We start from the raw sequence: 22,998 nt of genomic DNA, 5'->3' as shown, positions 1-22,998 counted from the left end.
CTGTTTTCTCAACTGGACTTGAAAAAACAAAACTGTGCAACAAGATGCAAGAGGAACTTTTAGAAAACATTCTTCGTGTTAGGGTGTATATTGTTGACCTGAATGTATGGGCTAGTTTAATTACTGCTCGTCAATGATCTGATCAGAAGATAGTTAGGTTCTTGTCCCAATTCAGGCTACAGGCTTAGAGAACTCAGAGAGTTCAATGTCGTGAACAGACCCTCGGGTTGTGTGTGGCAAGGAGACTTATACTGAGGACAATACCAGAATGTTACAATCTTTATTAAAATGAATGAAAAAATAATCAAATATATGAAACACAGAGTCACAAAGAAGTAATACAGTTTTTTGACCCCTTGTGGTAACATCCCTATTCTAAAAGACTACTTAAACTGGCTTACTCACACCCTTCCCTGAAGACTTGGTAGTGGGAGTCAGAGGACCATCCTCATCTCTAGAATATCTGAAGAATTCGATGGTCCAGGTTTCCCAAGTTGGTAGGGCTTAAGTTTGAGTGTTAAGTAGCTAAGCTATATATCAAAGCTGAGCTGATAGCTTGATAGGAGTCAGAAAGACTGACCCTCCTGCATGTATTTTTAGCCTTTTATAGGGTCCTGGAACTGCATTAATCAGAGCACAATCTACCATGCCCAAATCATATTTCTTCAACCAGATAAATCTTTGGGTACACTTACTCTATAGGCCAGCATATTATGACATATATTCATAATGTTAATATCAATTATGTCATCCCCAAAACTATTACCTTTGGCCTAACTTATGACTTTTATGATTTCCATGTTCTGTGGTGTACCCTGCTGTTACCGGTCTGTAAACATATTCAATTTTCCTGTTTGGTTCCCCGTTCAGTTCCCCAAAACCGTCACTCCCGCCGGCGGGCAATAAGTTCGCGCACTTTTCTGGTGAGTGACAGCGCGGACGCCACAGCACTGCGAGCATGGAGCTCGCTGTGATCATCGCTGCAGTTATGGCCGTTGTCAACTCCTCGCACCTTATCGTCCACCTTTTTCACAGTCAGATGCTGAGAAATCGGGCGAGGAGGCTACGGCAGCGCAGTGAGGACATGAAGTCTCAGAGTGGCACAGACCTCTCACAAAGCAAGGGACCCTGCACCGTGGACATCATGGTGGCAATGGGTCATGTTCATGCTTTGGAACGGCGATTCTGGGCCCGGGAAACAAGCACGGACTGGTAGGACCGCATAGTGCTGCAGGTCTGGGATGAATCACAGTGGCTGAGAAACTTTAGGATGCGTAAGGGAACTTTCCTTGAACTGTGTGAGTTGCTGTCCCCTGCCTTGAAGCGCAAGGACACCCGCATGCGAGCAGCCCTGAGTGTGCAGAAGCGAGTGGCCATAGCCCTCTGGAAACTTGCAACGCCAGACAGCTACCGGTCAGTAGCGAACCACTTTGGCGTGGGCAAATCTACCGTGGGGGTTGCTGTGATGCAAGTAGCCAACGCAATCGTTGAGCTACTGCTCTCAAAGGTAGTGACCCTGGGAAACGTTCAGGTCATCATAGATGGCTTCGCCGCGATGGGATTCCCAAACTGCGGTGGGGCTATAGATATAACTCACATCCCTATCCTGGGACCGGACCACTAGGCCAGCCAGTATATTAACCAAAAGGGCTACTTTTCAATGGTGCTGCAAGCACTGCTGGACCATAGGGGACGTTTTACCAACATCAACGTCGGATGGCTGGGCAAGGTTCATGACGCGTGTGTTTTCAGGAACTCTGGTCTGTTTAGACGCCTGCAGGAAGGTATTTTCTTCCCGGACCACAAAATAACTGTTGGGGATGTGGAGATGCCTATAGTGATCCTCGGGGACCCAGCCTTTTATATATATATTTTTATAATTGGAGATATACCAATCTCTTGGAACTGGAAGGGACCTCGAAAGGTCATCGAGTCCAGCCCCCTGCCTTCACTAGCAGGACCAATTTTTGCCCCAGATCCCTAAGTGGCCTCTTCAAGGATTGAACTCCCAACCCTGGGTTTAGCAGGCCAATGCTCAAACCACTGAGCTATCCCTCCCCCTACCTGCTAATGCCCTGGCTCATGAAGCCCTATACAGGCGCCATGGACAGTGACAAAGAACTCTTCAACTACTGGCTGAGCAAGTGCAGAATGGTAGTGGAGTGTGCTTTCGGACGTCTCAAGGGGAGATGGAGAAGCTTACTGACTCACTCAGATCTCAGCGAAAGCAATATCCCCATTGTTATTGCAGCTTGCTGTGTGCTCCACAATCTCTGTGAGAGCAAGGGGGAGACCTTTATGGTGGGGTGGGAGGTTGAGGCAAATCGCCTGGCTGCTGATTACGCCCAGCCAGACAGCTGTGCGATTAGAAGAGCCCAGCGGGAAGCGCTGTGCATCCGGGAGGCTTTGAAAGCTAGGTTCCTCAGGGAGCAGGGTAACCTGTGACTATTAAGTTTGTTTACAGAGAAGCTGAACCTGCCCCCGTTTCTTTACCCAGCTAATGTTGACTATCCTCTGCAGTTACATACCCCGTTCACCCCATTCCCCCCCTTCCAACGCACGCATAAAAATAAAATACATGGAACTTTGTTAATGAGCACCGTTTTCTTTATTACTGATTTTGTGGTACAGGGTTGAAACTGGGACGCAGACTGTGGTGGGTAGGGTGTGGAGTGATGCAAAGACTGCTTCTAAACTCGAGGAATGACAGGCTCCTGCTTCTAGAGCGGTCCGCAGTGGTGGACTGGTTGTTTCAACGGAGCCTGCCACCCCTCCTTTTCGGGACTCTGTGTGTGGGGGCTATGTGACTTTGTGGTGGGGGAGGATGGTTACAGATCCCCTGCTGCATGGCTCTGTGATCCAGGATAAGGAATGCTGCATAAGATCTCTAACCGCCCTCACCTGCCACAGTCACATAGCCCCCCCCCCCGCCCCCAGAACATGAAAACCACCTCCCAGACTGACCAGGGTGCCTAGTGACTGCACTGTGTGTGTGACCTGCTGCTGAACCTGCCCCCGTGTCTGTACCCTGGTAAAGATGACTGTCCTGTCCAATTACCAACCCCCTTCCCCCCCTTCAAACACAGTCTCCTCTAAAAGAACAGGACGGAACCAGTAATTAACAGAAAAGTATTTTTTTATTATCAACTAGACAGTTAGGGGATGAAACTGGGACGGGGGCTTGGGTGAGGCGGGAAGGAAAGGGCTTATCAAAATTTTGGGAATGAAAGCCTTTTTGTAATTGCGCACTGTGCAGGGGTGGAGTGACAGTTTTCACGGCCCCTCCCACCCCTCCTTCTCATTACTTTGGGTGAGGGGGGTATGGGACTTTGTGGCGGGGAAGGGCAGTTGCAGATACATTGTAGGGGGGCTCTGTCCTCCTGCCTCCGGTCCTGCAGAACATCCACAAGGCGCCGGAGCGTGTCCGTTTGCTCCCCCCTATTAGTCCAAGCAGCGTTTGAGTCGCCTGCTGGTCCTCTTGATGCCACATGTCCTTCCGTTCGCTGTGTGAGCGCTGGTACTGCAACATGTTCTCCCTCCACTGGGTCTGCTGTGCCGCCTCGGCTCGGGAGCAGCCCATAAGTTCTGAGAACATCTCGTCCTGTGTCCTTTTCTTTCGCTGCCTAATCTGCGCCAGCCTCTGTGAGGGGGATGCTGGGGCAGGTCGGGAGACAGTTGCAGCTGTGTGATGGGAAAAAGGGAGTGAATTCCTTACAAAGATACATTTTTGCGAACAATGAACATAGTCTAGTCTGTCTCTGTGAACAAGACCATGCACAGCACCTATCTCATGCACACTCAGGACAAGGTCGAATTTTCGGCCTTCGCATTCACTGCCTGGGGTCTTGCACTGGAGATCAGACAAGTGGGGCAGGATAGCAGAATCCGTGGAGCAGGCAGACATGGTAAGCCACAGACTTTTGGCTGCCTAACACTTAATTTATAGCAGTGCCCTCCTTTCACGCTCAAAGCAATGCTCCTAGCCTGTCCCACCCCCTCGCGGCTGTCCCAGGGAAAGATCCCTGTATGCTGCCCCTGTCCCGCCTCCACCACGTGGCTGTAAACCGCTGGTTATAGCTATGTAAAGGAACAGGCAAGCAGTCCCAATACTAACATTCCCCTAATTCAAAGCAGGCCACCATGAGTGACATCACCCTGCGGAGGATCAGTGAGACAGAGAAAGCCCGCATGCTGCGTGAAAGCCAGCATAAACCAGGGCCTTATGCTGCCATGCTCTGTGAGGCAATGATACCCGAGTACCAGAGGATAGCCTGGCGCAGAAAAGTGTGCTACCACGGAGGACACAATAAGGCCACTTTCCCCAGGAACCTCGTGCGGAGGCTTTTCGATTACCTCCAGGAGACCTTCGTGGAGATCTCCGAAGAGGATTTCTGTTCTATCCCTGTTCATATTGACCGTCTTTTCAGATAGTTAATATTCCTGTTCTGTTAAAAATAAATGTTTTCATGTTTAAAGCACTTACCGACTGATCCTTCCCCTGATTCAGGGTCCGGGATAACGGCTGGGGAGGGTTGGTAGGGGATCTCCATGAGGGTGATGAAGAGATCCTGGCTGTCGGGGAAATCAGCATTGTAAGCGCTGTCGACTGCCTCGTCCTCCTCATCTCCTTCCTCATCTTCCCCGTCTGCGAACATCTCCGAGGAACTGTCCGTCGACACTATCCCATTCTCAGAGTCCACGGTCACTGGTGGGGTAGTGGTGGCGGCCGCACCTAGAATGGAATGCAGTGCCTCGTAGAAGCGGCATGTCTGGGGCTGGGATCCGGAGCGTCCGTTTGCCGCTTTGATCTTCTGGTAGCCTTGTCTCAGGTCCTTGATTTTCACGCGGCACTGCATTGCATCCCGGCTGTATCCTCTGTCTGTCATGGCTTTGGAGATCTTCTCGTAGATCTTCGCATTCTGTTTTTTGGAGCGCAGCTCCGAAAGCACAGACTCATCACCCCACACAGCGATCAGATCCAAGAGTTCCTGGTCAGTCCATGCTGGGGCCCTCTTTCTAGTCTGAGATTGCATGGACACCTCTGCTGGAGAGCTCTGCATCTCTGCCAGTGCTGCTGAGCTCGCCACGATGTCCAAACAGGAAATGAGATTCAAACTGGCCAGACAGGAAAAGGAATTCAAATTTTCCCGGGGCTTTTCCTGTGTGGCTGGTCAGAGCATCCGAGCTTGGACTGCTGTCCAGAGCGTCAACAGAGTGGTGCACTGTGGGATAGCTCCTGGAGCTATTATTAGCGTCGAATTCCATCCACACCTAGCCTAATTCAACATGGCCATGTCGAATTTAGCGCTACTCCCTCGTTGGGGAGGAGTACAGAAATTGAACTAAAGAGACCTGTATGTCCAACTAAATAGCTTCGTTGTGTGGACGGATGCAGGGTTAATTTGATTTAACGCTGCTAAATTCGACATAATCTCTTAGTGTAAACCAGGCCTTGGAGTGGAGGCAAGATGTCAAAATGATGTTCTACCTCCTGATATATCTCTAGCATAGGCATTATGGATACATATACACCAGCATCAATATCTGTGGCTTGTATGGGCAATTCCTCTCTTTCTTTTCATTTTTTAATCTTGCATTGTATATATCCTAAAATAATTCCTATTGCAACACCTGGGACAATAATCCATCCCTTTAATCCAACTTCTTCCCTCCCTGGGAGGTATTTACTGCTTGATCTCCCCATCTAATAACTGGACAATAGCTTGTTTAGCCTCATCCATGTCATTAAAATTTTGAATGAGGTGTGTTTTGAATTAATAATTGTTTTAATTGTAGTCTCAGAAATGTTGGAGTAGTTTGGACAATCAAGTCCTGATTAAAGTGATCAGATAAAATAATAGTCGTGTTTTCAAAGGCGGGAATAGGGGAAATTCCTTGGTTTCCAATTGAGGTGAACTGCTTTGGAGTAAAAAAACCTCAGAAATTCAGATATGTGACCTGATGCTCCAAGGATCCAGTGAAAGAAATGGTTGCAACCCTCAAGTACAAGTACCAGTATTGGGGTTTTGAATTTGAATTTGATTTTTATCTCGTTTTGTTGCTAATGTGGATGAACTCCTGCTGGGAGGGTTTTTTTAAATCAAATCTACTCGGTATCTAACAAAAGCTTTCATTTGTTACTTGATGTATAAACCAATGTGTTAATAAAAACCCTTTGTTTCAATAGATTGGGCTACTTTTGGATTAGTGTTTAAGTGACTTTGGGCTATTAATGCAGTAGAAATCTGGCAACTCCAGAACCAGAGAAGTCAGGGACTAAGCGCAGAAAGCAGAGCTGGGCTGGAGGCAGAGCAGCGGTGCTGAGGCAGAGCTTGGGAGCTGCAGCAGGAGCAGACCAGAACTGGGAGCTGCGCTGTCACAGACCAGCTGCACCAACGTGGAGCCAGGGCTGAGCTACAGAGGGGAGCTGTGGGCCTGAACCAGGATACTGGATGCCGGCCGTGCCACAAGTAACATGGCAGCTGAGCATGATGAGTAGCTGGAGAGAACAAGGTGGGACCATGGGCAGAGGATCCAGCCCAGGAAGATGTTGCTAGAGCCAGAGGGCTTTGAAGGCTAGACTCAGAAGACGGGACGTGGATCTGATTGGAGGGGAGAAGGGTCCTGCAACTTGGAGCCTGAGTGTCTGACCCATGGTATCACCACAGCACAGCCAGGGCTTGGACAGGAGGCCTGGGACGTGTAAGGAACAGACTGCAAACTTTCCTTACACCTCAGAGACGGCTATTTGTGGTGTTTCCCGGGCCCATAGAGTGGGTTCCTTCTTTCCTTGAATTTTTCCCATTTGTTCCTTATTTTTCTTACCATTTCTGTTTAGTACATTGTATGTGGTTTGAACGTAATGCAGTGATCAGCTGGTCAGGGAAGCGGCTGGTATGGAGAGAGCACTCGGAGTCGGGACTCCCTAGCCCATGTCCTCTGTGATCTCAATGAGATACAAGCTGCAGCTCGAGCAGGCAGACACTCACCCACGTAACTCCTCCAATGGGAGCAGGGGTGCTCAGGGCTCCCCATTCTCCCGGGACAAAGGAGAGAGCCATGAGAAGCCATGTCTGGAGTGGGAAGCGGGGTGGAAGTGCCTGGAGTGGGAAGTGGGGTTGTACCCATCTGTAGGTCCTAGGAGATGGAGATTTTTTTCTGAGACATATGCGGGACTTGGAGCAATGTCGAGGGTATTGTTTACTTTACACTCCAGTGTCTTCCATGCGTGGCTCTCCCATGTCTCGATCACTATGTGTTTCGTTGCACCACCACCAGAAGAGTAGACCCCCAAACACAAGAATCCAGATAGCAACATACACAGCCAGGACCACATCACAGGCGGGGCTGTTGGACATCTGCTGCCAGAGGACTCTGCAGCACAAAACAAAAATAGACTGTTCCCCCCGCCCTGCCTCCAAGAGGGAGGGAGTGGTAAAGCATTTCAAAGCTCACATTTATTCAGACTCACTGATGTCTGAATCATGTTTCTTCCACACTGGGATTATCTGGGACTGATGCTGCGGCCCGAGCATTTGCCCATGACTACTAAGGTTGTTTATTGCATTTATTTCACTTTCTGCTGTTTTAATTTCAACAATTACTTGGGTTACATTTACATTTTCATTTGGGACCACTTGAGCTTCCTCTATTACCTCCAGCTCTGAACTTAACTCCTCATCCTCTGACTCCGAGGAATTACTTGTCAGGTCACTATCTGTTTGTACTTCGGATTCCCATTTCCCATGAGTAATTACACTCTCCTCCTCCAGGAATCAAAAATAGGCATCCCTCTCGTCTAAGACTGACTGGGATGGTTTCCCTTCCCTCGTTTTAGCTGTGAGGAGTGAAGCCACTTCAGTATGTTTTTCTTTCCTGACCGAATTTCCAGCTGATAGACAGTGGGACTGGCCTTGTTACAGATTCTAACAGGTCCTGCCCAAATGGGATTGAGATTATGTGCTCTTTCCTTTACTTGTCGATAAATAACCATGTCTCCTACTTGCCATTTTTGAAGATTTAGCACTTGACCCATGACACGCTCATGACGGCCAGGTCATTCCCCCATCCACACAGTGCTGGGTTCGACACCTTGTGAAATCTCAACACCTACTCTTGACATCTTTGACAACAGGAAAGGGTAGTGTATGTTTTGAAAGATCCACCTGAAAGTGACTCCAAAATCAACTTTGCAAAGCAGTAAGTAATTTGACACAAAGGTGATGTTGTAGTTTAGCACAGGGGTTCCATTCTCAAAAATGCAGTTTCATATGTCTCACCAATAAGCTTTAGTAAAATCTTCTCAATTCCTGCAGCAGCTTTTGTATATTAGCACTTTCAAACTGAAACACTTGCTTTATCATCCAGGCTTCCTGAAGTATTGGACATACAAAATTCAGGCAAATTTTGTTCACGAGATCACTGCATATATGATAAAGAAGTTCAGCATTTTTAGTTTGTTTATTTGTCTTGGCTATCAAAAACAGTAGCTTCCATTTGTCACACAGGGACTAAAGGAAAACCACCTTGCTTCAGAAAACTGCAGTATCTTCTTGTGGTCTGTAAGTCATAGAAAGTCTGAATGAGAGGGTATCCAGGATTGGGGGCTGACGGGTGATGCTGAAAGAGATCAGGTGATGGTCAGATAGAGGGAACTCAGCAATGGAGAGAGCAGTGCTTGGTGATGGAGAGATAATACATTAGGTGTGAGGAATTTCTGAGGCTGTGAACTTCCACAATGCTGAGCTCGGACAAACTTGGACAGAGCACCCTTGAGTAATGAGGAGCTATCCTTTCCCCCTCTTGTCAGACAGGATTAAAATCCAAGACCCCTGGTGATTACATTCTGCAGATGTATTTGACCACTTTGTCACGAAGCTCTTTGGTTTTGGCCCCATAAATAATAGGGTTCAGCATGGGGGGGATGAGAAAATAGAGGTTAGCCAAGATGATGTGAACATGGGGAGCGATGCCCTGACCGAACTCATATGTCAGGCTAGAGAAGAGCAAGGGAGTATAGGAGGTCAGCATCACACAGATGTGGGCTGTGCAGGTGTTGAGGGCTTTCTGGTGGGCTTCCTTATGGGAGATTCTGAAGACAGCCTTAATGATCAGACCATAGGACAGGGCAATGAGTGTCAGGTCTAACCCCGCGATTACAAACAATATTACCAAGCAGTACGTCCTGTTGACTGTGATATCCCCACACGACATCTTCGCCACAGCTATGTGGTCGCAGTGCGTGTGGGGGATAATGCGGTTGGCACAGAATGGCTGCCCGCTCAGGAGCAGGGGCGCAGGCAGAACGAAGACAACAGCTCTTATCAAACCCACTAGCCCTAGCTTAGCTATTCGTGCGTTGGTGAGGATGGTGGTGTATCTCAGGGGGTTACATATGGCAACATAGCGATCGAAGGCCATTGTCACAAGGACGGCTGAGTGCATCACAGAAACCGCATGAAGGAAGAACATCTGGGTGAGGCAGCCACCCACAGTAATGCCTTTCAAATTGAACCAAAATATACACAGGGCTTTTGGCATGACAGAAGTAGACGTGCCAATGTCTGTGAGTGCCAGCATGCAGATCAGCAGGTACATTGGCTTGTGCAGGGACTTCTCTTTCCCTACAACAAACAGAAGCGTGAAATTTCCCAACAGGCCCATAATGTAGAACATAGACAAAGGGATGGAAATCAGGACATGGGAAGCCTCTAGGCCAGGGATGCCCATTAAGATGAATGTTGAAGTGTCAGAGGGGGTGAGGTTGAAGGATGCCATGAGATGGTCCATGCAGTGATGAGGCTCAGAAATGCTCCAGGTGTCTGTGAAGGGAGAGAAGAACAGTGATGGGGATTAATCATGTTGTAATTAGTACAGTAAATATGTCGTACTTATCAACAATCTAGAAAGGGGCGCAAGCAGTGAGGTGGCAACGTTTACGGATGGCACCAGATTATTGAGGTCAGAGTTAAGTCCAGAGAAGTTCTCAGAGGGAGCTAACTAAGCCAAGTGAATGGGCAGCATGATGGCAGATGAGCTTCGATGTCAATATCTGCAACGTGTATGCCCATTGAGGGAAAAACTTCAACTCCTCAAATATCTTACAAAGTTCTAATTTAACTGAATGAACTGAGGAGAGGGATCTGGACATCACAGTACACAAACCTGTGAAATTTTACTCATAGTGTTAGCATGACCAGAAACTAAGGAAAATGTTGGAATCCAGGAGAAATGGGATGGAGAATCCTACAGTAAATACAGTGACATGAAATCATTCTATGTTTTACCCTCCTCTAGGCTTCTCTGTGTAATATTGAGCACCCCTCTCACACAGGATATTGCAGAACTAAAGGATTTTGGGTGAGGACAACGAGAATGATCAAGGGTCCAGGGAAACTCTCATATGGAGGTTGAGAAGACTGGGATTGTTACCTTACAAAGGAGATGAATAGGAGGGCATATGAGAAAAATCTATAAAATACTGACTGGTAGAGAGTAGATGGAGAATGTGTTCTCCCTGTCCCGTAACACACAATCAAGAAGACATTCAATTACACTGAAACATGGCAAATTCAAAACTTGATAAAAAGTGTGCTTTCATCACTCCATGCTTAATTAGCCTGAGGAACTCATGGCCACAAGACATAGTTGAGGCCTTGAGCTAAGCAAGAATCAGGAACTGTTTGGACATTTACATGGATAGTAATACTATCCAGTTATAACAGTTACAGCTAAATAAATATTTGGGAAAGCCTATCTGCCCCTGTGTTTCGGGGCACAAGCCAATCTCTACCTATTAGGCGTTAAGGGTGACACCCTCATGATGGTCAGGTCATTCCCCCATCCACACGGTGCTGGGTTTCTTACACCTTCTGTTGCAGCACCTGGGGATGCCGCTGTCAGAGAGAGGATTGTGGACTAGATGGACCATAGATCTGATCTATGATGCAATTCCCATGTTGGAAAAGAGACAACTTTTCCCCATGAAAACAGATATTATCATGGTGAGATATGACTTTGTGCTGAACAGAATGGTCATGAAGGGCACAGAGTTCTTGGTATTTATGGCTACAGGCCTGCACCTCTGTTACTTCTCTTGTTTCTTTTGATGGGATTCTTTCTTGCAAGCACGCAGCTTTGTCCGAGACATGTGCAATACTCTAAACATCAGGGGAGTGCTCTGTAACCCCATATTTCTCCTTTATATATAATTGTGATATTGCATATAAAGCTTGCCATGAGAGGTGTCAGGGGAAAGATTCTGATCTGCTGAAAATCATTGTTTTATCTAAATATGTATATCATTAGTGCATATTATGAAGTTATGAGATTGTGTTGTATGGTTGTCACTAAATCATGCTGTAAATTGGAAATCAGCAGCTCCCCAGAGACAACAGCAAGAAAAAGTCAAAAATGTCTGGGCGGGATGACAGTACATAATAAAGATGTTTTGATTGAACCAACATGTACAAAGATATGATTGATAACTAGCCATGTCAGCGGGCTGTAATTAACTATATCAGAGTGGTCCATTCTTACGGGCATATGTGTATTAATGTTCTGGCAGAATCTGTGGGATACTAGTGCCGTGCTTCATTGACAATAAAGCTGGCTGGGTGCCTTCGTACCTTAGCAGATCTTGTGGTCATTGAGTGGTTCGCTCTAGGTTCACTCGTGCCAGCTGTCTGCGCAGAGCTGGGACAGGACACAGGGAGAACACGCACACGCAGCCCAACATCTAATCACAGCAACCAGAGTGCTTTTGGAATCGGGGCAGGCTGGGATGGGGAAGGAGAGTGGAGACAGGGGGTCAGAATATGCTGGGAGATTCGACCAGCTGAGGAGCAGAGATCAGTGGTTCTTTCCAGCGGTTTAATGCCTGAAGTTACATAAATAACATTAAATAAGAACAACTGGAAACAAACTGAGTGAAGGTTGTGACACGCAGGCTGCAGTTCTGTGGCTTGTCAGGGGAAAGAGACCCTGAGACCAGCCCACATGCACTCGGGGTCAGGAAAGGCTCCAGCACTGGCCTTTGACCAAGAATCACAATGAAAAAATTAATTTCAGCAATGCTGCCTGCCTGTCCATGTACACCCCATACCTGCATCGCAACCCTCAGCACTGCTGCTTCTCTGTGTTCACCCCCGTGCCTGCCCCACACACCCCCGCGCTGCCTGCCTGTCTAAGTACACCCCGTACCTGCCCCAAGCCCCCAGCGCTGCCCGCCTGTCTGAGTACACCCCGTACCTGCATCACACACCCCAGCACTGCCCGCCTGTCTGAGTACACCCCGTACCTGCATCACACACCCCAGCACTGCCCGCCTGTCTGAGTACACCCCGTACCTGCATCACACACCCCAGCACTGCCCGCCTGTCTGAGTACATCCCGTACCTGCATCACACACCCCAGCACTGCCCGCCTGTCTGAGTTCACCCCGTACCTGCCCCACAGCCCCCAGCGCTGCCCGCCTGTCTGAGTACACCCCGTACCTGCCCCACAGCCCCCAGCGCTGCCCGCCTGTCTGAGTACTCCCCGTACCTGCCCCACAGCCCCCAGCGCTGCCCGCCTGTCTGAGTACACCCCGTACCTGCCCCACAGCCCCCAGTGCTGCTCGCCTGTCTGAGTACATCCCGTACCTGCATCACACCCCCCCAGCGCTGCCCGCCTGTCTGAGTACACTCCGTACCTGCATCACACCCCCCAGCACTGCCGCTCTTGGTGTAGACCCCCCCGCCTGCCCCACAACCTCCAGTGTTGCCTGCCTGTCAGAGTACACCCCATTTCCTGATCCCACAACCCCCAGAACTGCCTGCTTGTCTATGTAGCCCTGCCACCCCCACAAATTCCAACCCTGCCACACAGTGATACCCTGCACCCAGGACCAAAACCAGGTGTCAGACCCCACAGCAACAGCTCACAAAAATACCTCCTCAGACTAGGCTGAACTCAATGTCTGCCTGCTCCAGGGAAAAGGGGGAGATCAGCCTGAACTGCCTTTCTGGGGGTGAAGGGAACCCAGCAGCAGCTCAGCCTGTGCAGGGAAGGAGAGAGGGACAGACCCGGTGGGAGGGACAGAGGACGTGGCGATTAAAAGGAGCCAGAGTGAGTAACGCTTTCTCAAAATGAACAGCGTTAACGTATTGCAGCCCCTTAGAAACCCAGACACCCCTTCCTGAGGCTGTAGTGGGGCTGCTCACAGGAGGAGGGAGGGTCTGGATGGCAGATGGTGTCAGAGACAATCTGCTACAGCGTTGTCCACATTCCACTACAGGCTGAGACACCCCCACCCTAATGATGCCTCTTTGGTCTGTGCATTAGACAGAACGTGCATTCCCAATTTTGCCTGGTTTCAGGACTCTACGCCACTGTGATTTCGATACTGCACATCCCTGCCCCCTGCACATCCACACACACAGTGCATTCCTGGATCTCCTGGGTTTCCCTAAGCCAGAAAAATGATTTTATTCTAACTGCCTTTTTCTGCTTCTCATCCTCTCCAGAAGCAGAGATGCAGGGGCACAGAGAGAGCAGACCTCTCTCCTCCCACCAAAAAAACCTGCTATCCTGATTGTTTTCAACCCTAAGCCTGTGAGTTTGAGATTTCAGCAACTCCCCTGTCAGTTCTTCTTTGGTCCGAATGAGCTCACCCTTCCTTAGAGGCCACAGGACAACTCCAGTTGAAGTCACTGGCGGCTCATGGCTGGTGTAAATCAGGGCATTTATTTAAGTTCCTACATGTGGATTTAGGGTGAACGCCTGGCTGTGTTGGGAGTTTTGCCACTGAACGTCATGGGACCAAGATTTCACCCTTATTGTTTACGTTTTGGCTCCGAGCTGTGAGAATCACAGCTTCACGTCCTGCTACAGAGAGCGCTGTTCTGTATGGAACTGAAAAAGTCGGAAGGAAACCCCCAGTTTATGTGGTGCTCTGAGATTGCACATGAAAGATTGGGATTTTAAACATGTGGGCCCTGATATTTCTCTCGGGGAGGCCAGTGTCAATCTGGAGTGACCCAGTGAAGGCAGAATGTGAGAGCAGAATCTGGCCAGTGTGTGGCCTTTTCTTGTGATCCCTCTGGTAACACAAATACCCACTGCAGAGGCTTTGGCTGCACTTCTTAACAGTGCTATGAAATTGCTGAATTGGAAAAACGTGAGCTAGCCAGAGGAAAATCCACATAAACCAAAAAAAGGAAGCTACTGAGACAGATAAGAGGACACAGTAAGACACAAATAACTTATCTTAACAACAAATATTTGTCTAAACCATTTCCAATACATTTATAATTCCAGTTTTACCAGGTCAATCCCTTGCTGTTTCTGACAATACTAAACAGATCAAGTCACCCTGCTGGTGAATTCCTATCCCGCTGTTTTTTTTTTTACTTGAACCCTTGAACTCTTCTTGAGCCCTTAGTTCTAACTTTCGTGCAGAAACTGGTAACTCACCAAAATCCTGCTCAGCACAGAGAGGAAATCTCCTTATGGTGACAGAAAGGCAGAGCCCCAAGAATCAGTGTATGGATCTCAAGTGTCTGACAGTCTCTGTGCTGGACAGTGACCTTTATCATTCCCCGTACAGTCCCTGCAGACTCTCAGGTTGGCATGACTACAAGACAATCCTCTTGGCTCCTGGAGCAGTGGGAAGAGCAGAAAATAGACCCTGCAGAACTTCAGACGGAGAGCCTCCCCCGGGAGTGAAGAAATGATTCTCCGATAACAGAGGCTCCGATTGTCAGGGCAAATTGAATCACCCGGCACTACGGAATCCCCAGAAAGTAAAGAAAGAGCCAAGGCTTAGACCAGGGGTCTCAAACTCAGTTTCCCTTAGGGCCAGTGCAGTCCTCAAATCCTCCCAGTGGACCAGTAATGTCACTGAAAATGGTGCTCAGAAAAAAAAATGTTTATATTGTATTTTTTATTTCAAATTTCTTAGCAATAATAAAACTGTCATACAACTTTATACAATTCTTCGCTGCCAGAGAGTTTTGAGTGTTTGCCACACACATTTCCGTTGACGTTTGGCCTCAGGGACTGAGCAGTTGAAACCTTCAGGCTTGCAGCAAGGTGTGCATCAGGTAGTTGTGTTCGGTATTTTGATTTGTTTATATTCATTGTGGAAAAAAGTGCATCTGCCTCCATGGCTGAATCTGCCCGGCAACTAATGATGATATATCAGTCTCTCTCCCTCAGCCAATGGGAGCTGTGGAGGGCAGCACTTACACCAGACATTACTGGCAGTATCTGCCTGCTTCCCAGACAGCAGTTCAAAGGGATAAAACTTGGAGGCTTCAGGCACATTGCTGAAAGCAGAAAGGAGGTGGAGGAAGAGTCGGTGCCAATGTTTGGATTCTGAGGTTACAAAATTCTTAATGTCGCCATCAAAGTTCCATGAAATTGCTCCATCAGTTCATCGGTTTGGGGATGGTAGATCAATGTTCCTAATGCTGTTACCCTCATTTAGACTGCACAGTCCTTTCATTAGTTGTAAAGTGAAGTTAGGTCCTTGGTCAATAAGGATTTCTTGGGGTATTACCACCTGGGAGAGGGATTTCAGAAGCATATTTGGTTCATGGCCAGAGTGCTAGAATTATACCTAGAGGGGAATAAACCTGGCTGGGTGTCTTTGTCACCAAACCGGGCCTGTGGTTTTTCTTGATTAATAACATCGAGGTCTGCTGAATGAGCAGGCTGCCTTTCCTGTGAACATAAGAACATAAGAAAGGCCGTACCGGGTCAGACCAAAGGTCCATCTAGCCCAGTATCTGTCTACCGACAGTGGCCAATGCCAGGTGCCCCTGAGGGAGTGAACCTAACAGGCAATGATCAAGTGATCTCTCTCCTGCCATCCATCTCCATCCTCTGACGAACAGAGGCTAGGGACACCATTCTTACCCATCCTGGCTAATAGCCATTTATGGACTTAGCCACCATGAATTTATCCAGTCCCCTTTTAAACATTGTTATAGTCCTAGCCTTCACAACCTCCTCAGGTAAGGAGTTCCACAAGTTGACTGTGCGCTGCGTGAAGAAGAACTTCCTTTTATTTGTTTTAAACCTGCTGCCTATTAATTTCATTTGGTGACCCCTAGTTCTTGTATTATGGGAATAAGTAAATAACTTTTCCTTATCCACTTTCTCAACATCACTCATGATTTTATATACCTCTATCATGTCCCCCCTTAGTCTTCTCTTTTCCAAACTGAAGAGTCCTAGCCTCTTTAATCTTTCCTCATATGGGACCCTCTCTAAACCCCTAATCATTTTAGTTGCTCTTTTCTGAACCTTTTCTAGTGCTAGAATATCTTTTTTGAGGTGAGGAGACCACATCTGTACACAGTATTCGAGATGTGGGCGTACCATGGATTTATATAAGGGCAATAATATATTCTTAGTCTTATTCTCTATCCCCTTTTTAATGATTCCTAACATCCTGTTTGCTTTTTTGACCGCCTCTGCACACTGCGTGGACATCTTCAGAGAACTATCCACGATAACTCCAAGATCTTTTTCCTGACTCGTTGTAGCTAAATTAGCCCCCATCATGTTGTATGTATAGTTGGGGTTATTTTTTCCAATGTGCATTACTTTACATTTATCCACATTAATGAATATTGATAACACTGGAGCCCCACGGACACAAGCACCGAGCAGCCTGAACAGTGTTACCGAGGCCACAACATTCCAGCCTTCAGCACTTGACAACAGCCAGCTGACACTCTGAGCCCAGGGGTGAACAACTCTACTGTCTGGAGCAAGTGAGCGACTGTTGTGCCTCCTACCCAAAGTGTGGTCACTGCCTCAGTCGCTGGAGTTCCACCGCTTATCCTTAGCCAAGCCTATGGACAACTCGCTGTGGTGAATGGGGAAGATTATGCCACGGAAGTTAAGGATTCTGTGACTTTCAGAGACCTCGGTGACATTTTCCACGTCAGCCACAGGGCAGCGCACCAGAGCTATCAGCCAGTGGGAACCCCTGAGCTCTCAGCTGCCTTGGGTGGCCAAGGACCCAGCAGCTCTCAGCTCACACAGGCGGTGGTGGGACCCAGAGCTCTGAGCTGCCACAGGCAGCAGGAGCTCCCATAGCTTTGTGATTCTGGGGCTGTGGCAGGGGATCCAGAGCTCTGAGCTACTGGGGCTGCGGCAGGGGATCCAGAGCTCTGAGCTACTGGGGCTGTGCTGGAGACCATGGAGCTGCTAGCCATGGTGGCAGCAGGTGCTGGACGCTCCTGCTTCCCAAAGTGGGGTGCAGGCTCTCATCCTCCTAACTGGGCTTTGATCCTCCCCCCGTCAGTTCCCCCACCCCCATTATTTTTAGTAAAAGTCACAGATAGGTCACGGAATTCCATGAATTTTTGTTTATTGCCTGTGACCAGGCTGTTAGCCTTCACCTTCCCAGTCAGTCGTTCCCCCTGTTCCTTCACAACTTCACCAAAATGGTTCCAGTCCCTCCCCAATATGACCAGAAAGTCCAGATATTGGAAATAATTTCCCTATTAAATTTATTAAGGTTTAGCACAACTAAGTTTCCACACAATAATTCCTTTATTAGTTCAAAGGAAAATTGGTGTTGATTATCTCCCATATACAATTACAAGCAGATACACGCTTATGTATTATAGAATCATAGAATAGAATCACAGAACTGGAAGGGACCTCGACAGGTCATCTAGTCCTGTCCCCTGAAGTCAAGGCAGGACTAAGTATTACCTAGACCATCCCTGACAGGTATTTGTTCAACCTGCTCTTAAAAATCCCCAATGACTGAGATTTCACAACCTCCCCAGGCAATTTATTCCAGTGCTTAACCACCCTGATAGTTAGGAAGTTTTTCCTAATGTCCAACCTAAACCGCCCTTGCTGCAATTTGAGCTCATTGCTTCTTGTCCTATTCTCAGAGGTTAAGAAGAACATTTTTTCTCCCTCCTCCTTGTAACAAATTTTTTTATGTACTTGAAAACTGTTATCATGTCCCCTCTCGGTCTTCTCTTCTCCAGACTAAATTAACCTTCATAGGTCATGTTTTCTAGACATTTAATCATTTTTGTTGCTGTTTTCTGGACTGTCTCCAATTTGTCCACATCTTTCCTGAAATGTGGTTCCCAGAACTGGACACAATACTACTGTTGAGGCCTAATCAACACGGAGTGGAGCGGAACAATTATATCCTAGCAACCGTAAAATTATATGCATTGGCTAAATATTCACCAGAGGCTCAGGATCAGGAAACACCTTCTATAATGCTATGACTCTAGAGGGGTAAGGAAAACCTGTGACAAAGGAACCCCTAAAATTTTTGCTCTTATAAGAACATAAGAATGACAATCCTGGGTGAGATCAATGGTCCATCTAGCCCAGTATCCTGTCTTCTGACAGTGGCGAGTGCCAGCTGCTTCATAGAGAATGAAAAGAACACGGAATCATGAAGTGATCCATCCCCCGTCTCCCCTTCCCAAGTTCTGGCAAACAGAGGCTAACGACACCATCCCTGCCCATCCTGACTAATAGCCATTGATGGACCTAAGTGCCAAGAACTCTTTGGAACTATGCTGTGGAACTCTTTGCCAGAGGAAATTGTGAAGGCCAAGACTGTAATAGATTGTCCAAGGCACAAGGGCAGTAGACATCAGAGTCCCACTAAATGCAGATGCACATTCGGCAACTAACTCACATCTGTGTCTTCCTCCACCCTCACTAAACTAATTATAGCTGGTGCGGTCACTCAAGCAGTCCCCAGGCTTCAGGGCACATGCAGATCGCTGAAGGGGCTCTGGAAGCTGCTCCTGCCCGTGGCACTATGTCGCACTATGGCGGGGTTATAACTAAGCAGGGGCAATCAGATGGGATGGGCTATTGTTCAGTGTTTGAAACACGGATGTGCGAAAGCATTTCCATGTGCATGTTGTGTTATCATGGATTCAGGGCAGGGCTCGTCAGCCGGGAGGGGAGGAGAAGATGCTCAGATTCTATGACAATGGGCAGCAACCCGGAAATGATGGTAGATAAATAAGTACGTCTAAGCCTTGGCTCTTCCTTCGCTTTCTGGTGTTCCAGTAGTGCTGGATGATTCAATCAAGTCTGCAAGACTGAATTTGCCCTGACAATCTGAGCCTCTGTTATCAGAGAATCCTTTCTTCACTCCCAGGGGAGGCTCTCAGGCTGAAGTTCTGCAGGGTCTATTTTCTGCTCTTCCCACTGCACCAGGAGCCGAGAGAATTGTCTGGGAGTCCTGCCAACCTGAGAGTCCGGAGGGACTGTACAGGGAAATCATAAAGGTCTCTGTCTAACACAGAGCATGTCAGAGATTTGAGATTCATACACTGATTCTTGGGGCTCTGCCTTCCTGTCGCCATAAGGAGATTTCCTCCCTGTGCTGAGTGGGATTTTGGTGAGTTACCAGCTTCGGCACTAAAGTTAGAACTAAGAGTTCCAGTAAAAAACCATCTGGGCAGGAATTCACCATCGCGGCGACTTGGTGTTTCTGACAATACTAAACAGTTCAAGGGGTTGACCTGGTAAAACTGGAATTATAAAAGTACTGGAAATGGTTTAGGCAAATATTTGTTTCTAAGATAAGTTCCTTGTGTCTTATTGTGTCCTTCTGTCTGTCTCAGTAGATTCCTTTTTTTGGTTTATGTGGATTTTCCTCTGGTTCGCTCAAGTTTTCCAATTCAGCAATTTCACAGCACTGTCAAATAGTTCAGCCAAAGCATCTGCATTGGGTATTTGTGTTACCAGAGGGTTCAAAACAGGAAAAGGCCACACATCCGGATTCTGCTCTCACATTCTGCCTTCACCGGGTCACTCCAGATTGACACTGGCCCCCCTGAGAGAAATATCAGAGTCCATGTGTTTTGAAATCCCCATCTTTCATGCACAATCTCAGAGCACCACATAAACTGGGGGTTTCCTTCTGACTCTTTCAATGCCTTACAGAACAACATTCTCTGTGTAGCAGGACGTGAAGCTGTGATTTTCACAGCTCGGAGCCAAAATAAATAAATGGCCTGATTTACACCAACCATGAACCTCCAGTGACTTCAACTGGAGTCGTCCTGTGGCCTCTAAGGATGGGTGAGCTTATTCGGACCAAAGAAGAACTGACAGGAGAGTTGCTGAAATCTCACACTCACAGGTTTAGGGTTGAAAACAATAGGATAACAGTGTTTTTGTGGGAGGAGAGAGGTCTGCTCTCTCTGTGCCCCTGCATCTCTGCTCCTGGAGAGGATGAGACGCAGCAAAAGGCAGTTAAAGAAAAAGCATGTTTCTGGCTTAGGGGAACCCAGGAGGTCCAGGAACGCACAGTGTGTGTGGATATGGTGGGGGTGGGGGGAAGGGATGTTCAACATCCAAATCACAGTGGCGTAGAGTCCTGAAACAGGGCAAAATTAGGAATGCACATTCTGTGTAATGCAAAGACCAAGGAGGCATCATGAGGGTGAGGGTGTCTCAGACTTTTACGAGCAGCCCCCTCCAGTGAGCAGCCCCACTACAGCCTCAGGAAGGGGTGTCTGGGTTTCAGGTGGGCTGCAATACGTTAAAGCTTTGTGTCATTTTGAGGAAGAGATCCTTACACTGGCTCCTTTTAGTCTCCACATCCTCTCTCCCTCCCACCGGGTCTGTCCCTCTCTCCTTCCCTGCACCAGCTGAGCTGCTTCTGCGGTTCCCTTTGCCCCCAGAGAGGCAGTTCAGACTGATCTCCCCCTTTTCCTAGTCTGAGGAGCTATTTCTGTGAGGTCTCACTGTGGGGTCTGGCACCTGGTTTTGATCCTGGATGTAGGGGGAGTTACATGGACAAGCGGGCAGTGCTGGGGGTTTTGGGGCCAGGGAGCTGGACGTACATGGACAGGCGGGCACCACTGGGAGTTGTGGGGGCGGGGGACGGGGTGTACATGGGCAGGAGGGCAGAGGTGGGTTTTATGGGGATGGGGAGCAGGGTGTACACAGAGTGATGGGCAGTGTTGGAGGTTGGGAGGAAGGCAGGCAGTACATGGACAGGGGGTCAGTGCCAGGGGTTTTGGGGCAGGCAGGGGCGTGTACACAGAGAAGCAACAGTGCTGGGAGTTGTGAGCCTTACTTGGTATACACTGTCACTGACCCCAAAGTGCAAATGGTACTACCAGGGAAGTTGTTTACCAAATTTGTAGTTACCCTGTAAGTTAACTGCTGCCATTCATTTGTTGATTTTTACTTGTGTGTTGGTTTAAGAGTTTAGCAATGTTATGCACATTGTAAATGATGTACAGCAATAACACAGCAGCTTTTACATAGTAGCCAAGTTTAATTTAACTGACAGTAGTTTCTAACTGATGGCCCCCTTAATTGTGCGTATATGGTAGGTTCTCTTCCTACTACTGTCACCAGTGTCTTCTCCATGCTCCCCAGTCATCCCTGGCTCCCACAACCCCTGAGCCGCCCCACACTCCCCCTTCTCAGGGGGTGAGCAGCTTCCCATCATACCTGCTCCCTTGGCCGGGGGCAGATCAGTGACTGGGTCTCACTGGTAAGAAATCTCACCCAGAGGGAGGCAAATGCCAGGGCCCCTGTGATGCTGCTCTTGTTACACCCATACACACTGTGTGTGGCTTTGGGGGCTGCTACACAGGAACAACTCATAAGCTGAGAAGTTTGCACCTTGTATAATGAGAGTGGGCAACTCTGGGACATGTGAGGGCCTAGATAAATACAGCTGCCATGTGCAGGAACCACGGGCAGCTGCCTGAAACAGTCAGCCACGGGGACACAGACATTAAACCCAGGATCACATGTTAGTTGTTACTCATTCATGGTGAAACTTGTACATATTTTTTTCTCACCTAAAATGTTTGTCCATGCAGTGTGTCACGGGATCCCTCAGCCTCGTGAAATATTTCCAAGTGTAACATTTCCAAGGCACCGCAGTCACATGAGAATTTCTCCCCATAGGGCTACATTTACCATGGTCATGAATAGAAAAAATGCCGTCAGTAAGCTCAGGCACGAGCTTGCTGGCAAACTGCCTCCAGCTGACCCCTGGGGACATGTTCGGAGATTCCCAGGCCAGAAGGGACCATTGTGATCTTCTCGTCTGACTTTTTGTAGAGCAGCGTTTTTCCAAGTTCAGGTCCTGACCCAGTGCTGGGTCGCGGCATGTCAACTGGGTCACTGTGGTCAGCACCACCGATCGGGATGTTAAAAGTCCCGTCAATGGTGCTGCCCAGCTAAGACAGGGTAGTGCCTACCTGCTCTGACACCGCGCTGCGCCCCAGAAGTTGTCAGCAGCGGGTCCGGCTTCGATGGGGGAACACAGGGCTCCACGCTCTGCCCCTGTCACGTGCACTGACTCCACAATCCCATTGGTCAGGAACGGGCCAATGGGAGCAGGCGGGGTGCAGTGCCTGTGGGCGAGAGCTGTACAGAGCCCCTTGCGTGCCTCCGCCTAGGAGCCGGACCGGCTGCTCGAGGTGCAGCGTGTTCCATGGTGCCAGGACAGGCGGGAAGCCTGCCTCTGTGCCCCAGACAGGGAGCCGCTGGAGGTAAGTCTGTGCCCCAGTCTCCAGTCCCACACCCTGCCTTGAGAGCCCCCCAAACCCCAGAACCCCTTCCTGCACCCCAAAGCCATCATTCCCAGCCTCACACCAGAACCTACACCCACAGAGACTTGACTCCCTCCTACACCCCAACCTCCTGCTCCATCCCTGATCCTCCCCGAAACCTCGATCCTCTCCTGCACCCCAAACCCCCATCCCCGGACCCACCTCATATCCTGCATCACCAGACCAGAGCCCTGACCCCCTCCTACCGCCAACCCCCTGTCCCACCCCAGTGCCCCCTCCCACATCCTGAAGCATTCATTCCTGGCCCCACCCCACAGCTCTTACCCCAGCACCCCAATCCTCTGCCCCAACCCTGAGCCCCTCCCACGTCCCTCATCCCCAGCTCCGTTGGGTCATGGGCATCAACTATTTTCTTCAACTGGGTCCCCAGAAAAAAAGTTTGAAAACCACTGTTGTA

The 22,998-nt window shown here is 48.6% G+C and overlaps 1 protein-coding gene across 1 annotated transcript; it reads right to left on the bottom strand.

Moving 5' to 3' along the window:
* Positions 1 to 8,838: 8,838 nt before the first annotated feature.
* On the bottom strand, positions 8,839 to 9,777 carry LOC123367790 (olfactory receptor 52E2-like). The gene has a single exon (XM_045012119.1). The coding sequence runs from the start codon at positions 9,775 to 9,777 to the stop codon at positions 8,839 to 8,841; it is 939 nt and encodes a 312-aa protein (XP_044868054.1).
* Positions 9,778 to 22,998: the final 13,221 nt, after the last annotated feature.

The sequence above is a fragment of the Mauremys mutica genome, chromosome 1 (genome assembly GCF_020497125.1).
Source record: "Mauremys mutica isolate MM-2020 ecotype Southern chromosome 1, ASM2049712v1, whole genome shotgun sequence".
Taxonomy (NCBI): domain Eukaryota; kingdom Metazoa; phylum Chordata; order Testudines; family Geoemydidae; genus Mauremys; species Mauremys mutica.
The sequence above is the reverse complement of the archived record's forward strand: the minus strand, read 5'-3'. Positions and strand labels throughout refer to the sequence as shown.

Bases quoted from the DNA above. Each gene is read 5' to 3' on its own strand.
- LOC123367790 (XM_045012119.1), bottom strand. From the start codon at position 9,777: ATGGCATCCTTCAACCTCACCCCCTCTGACACTTCAACATTCATCTTA.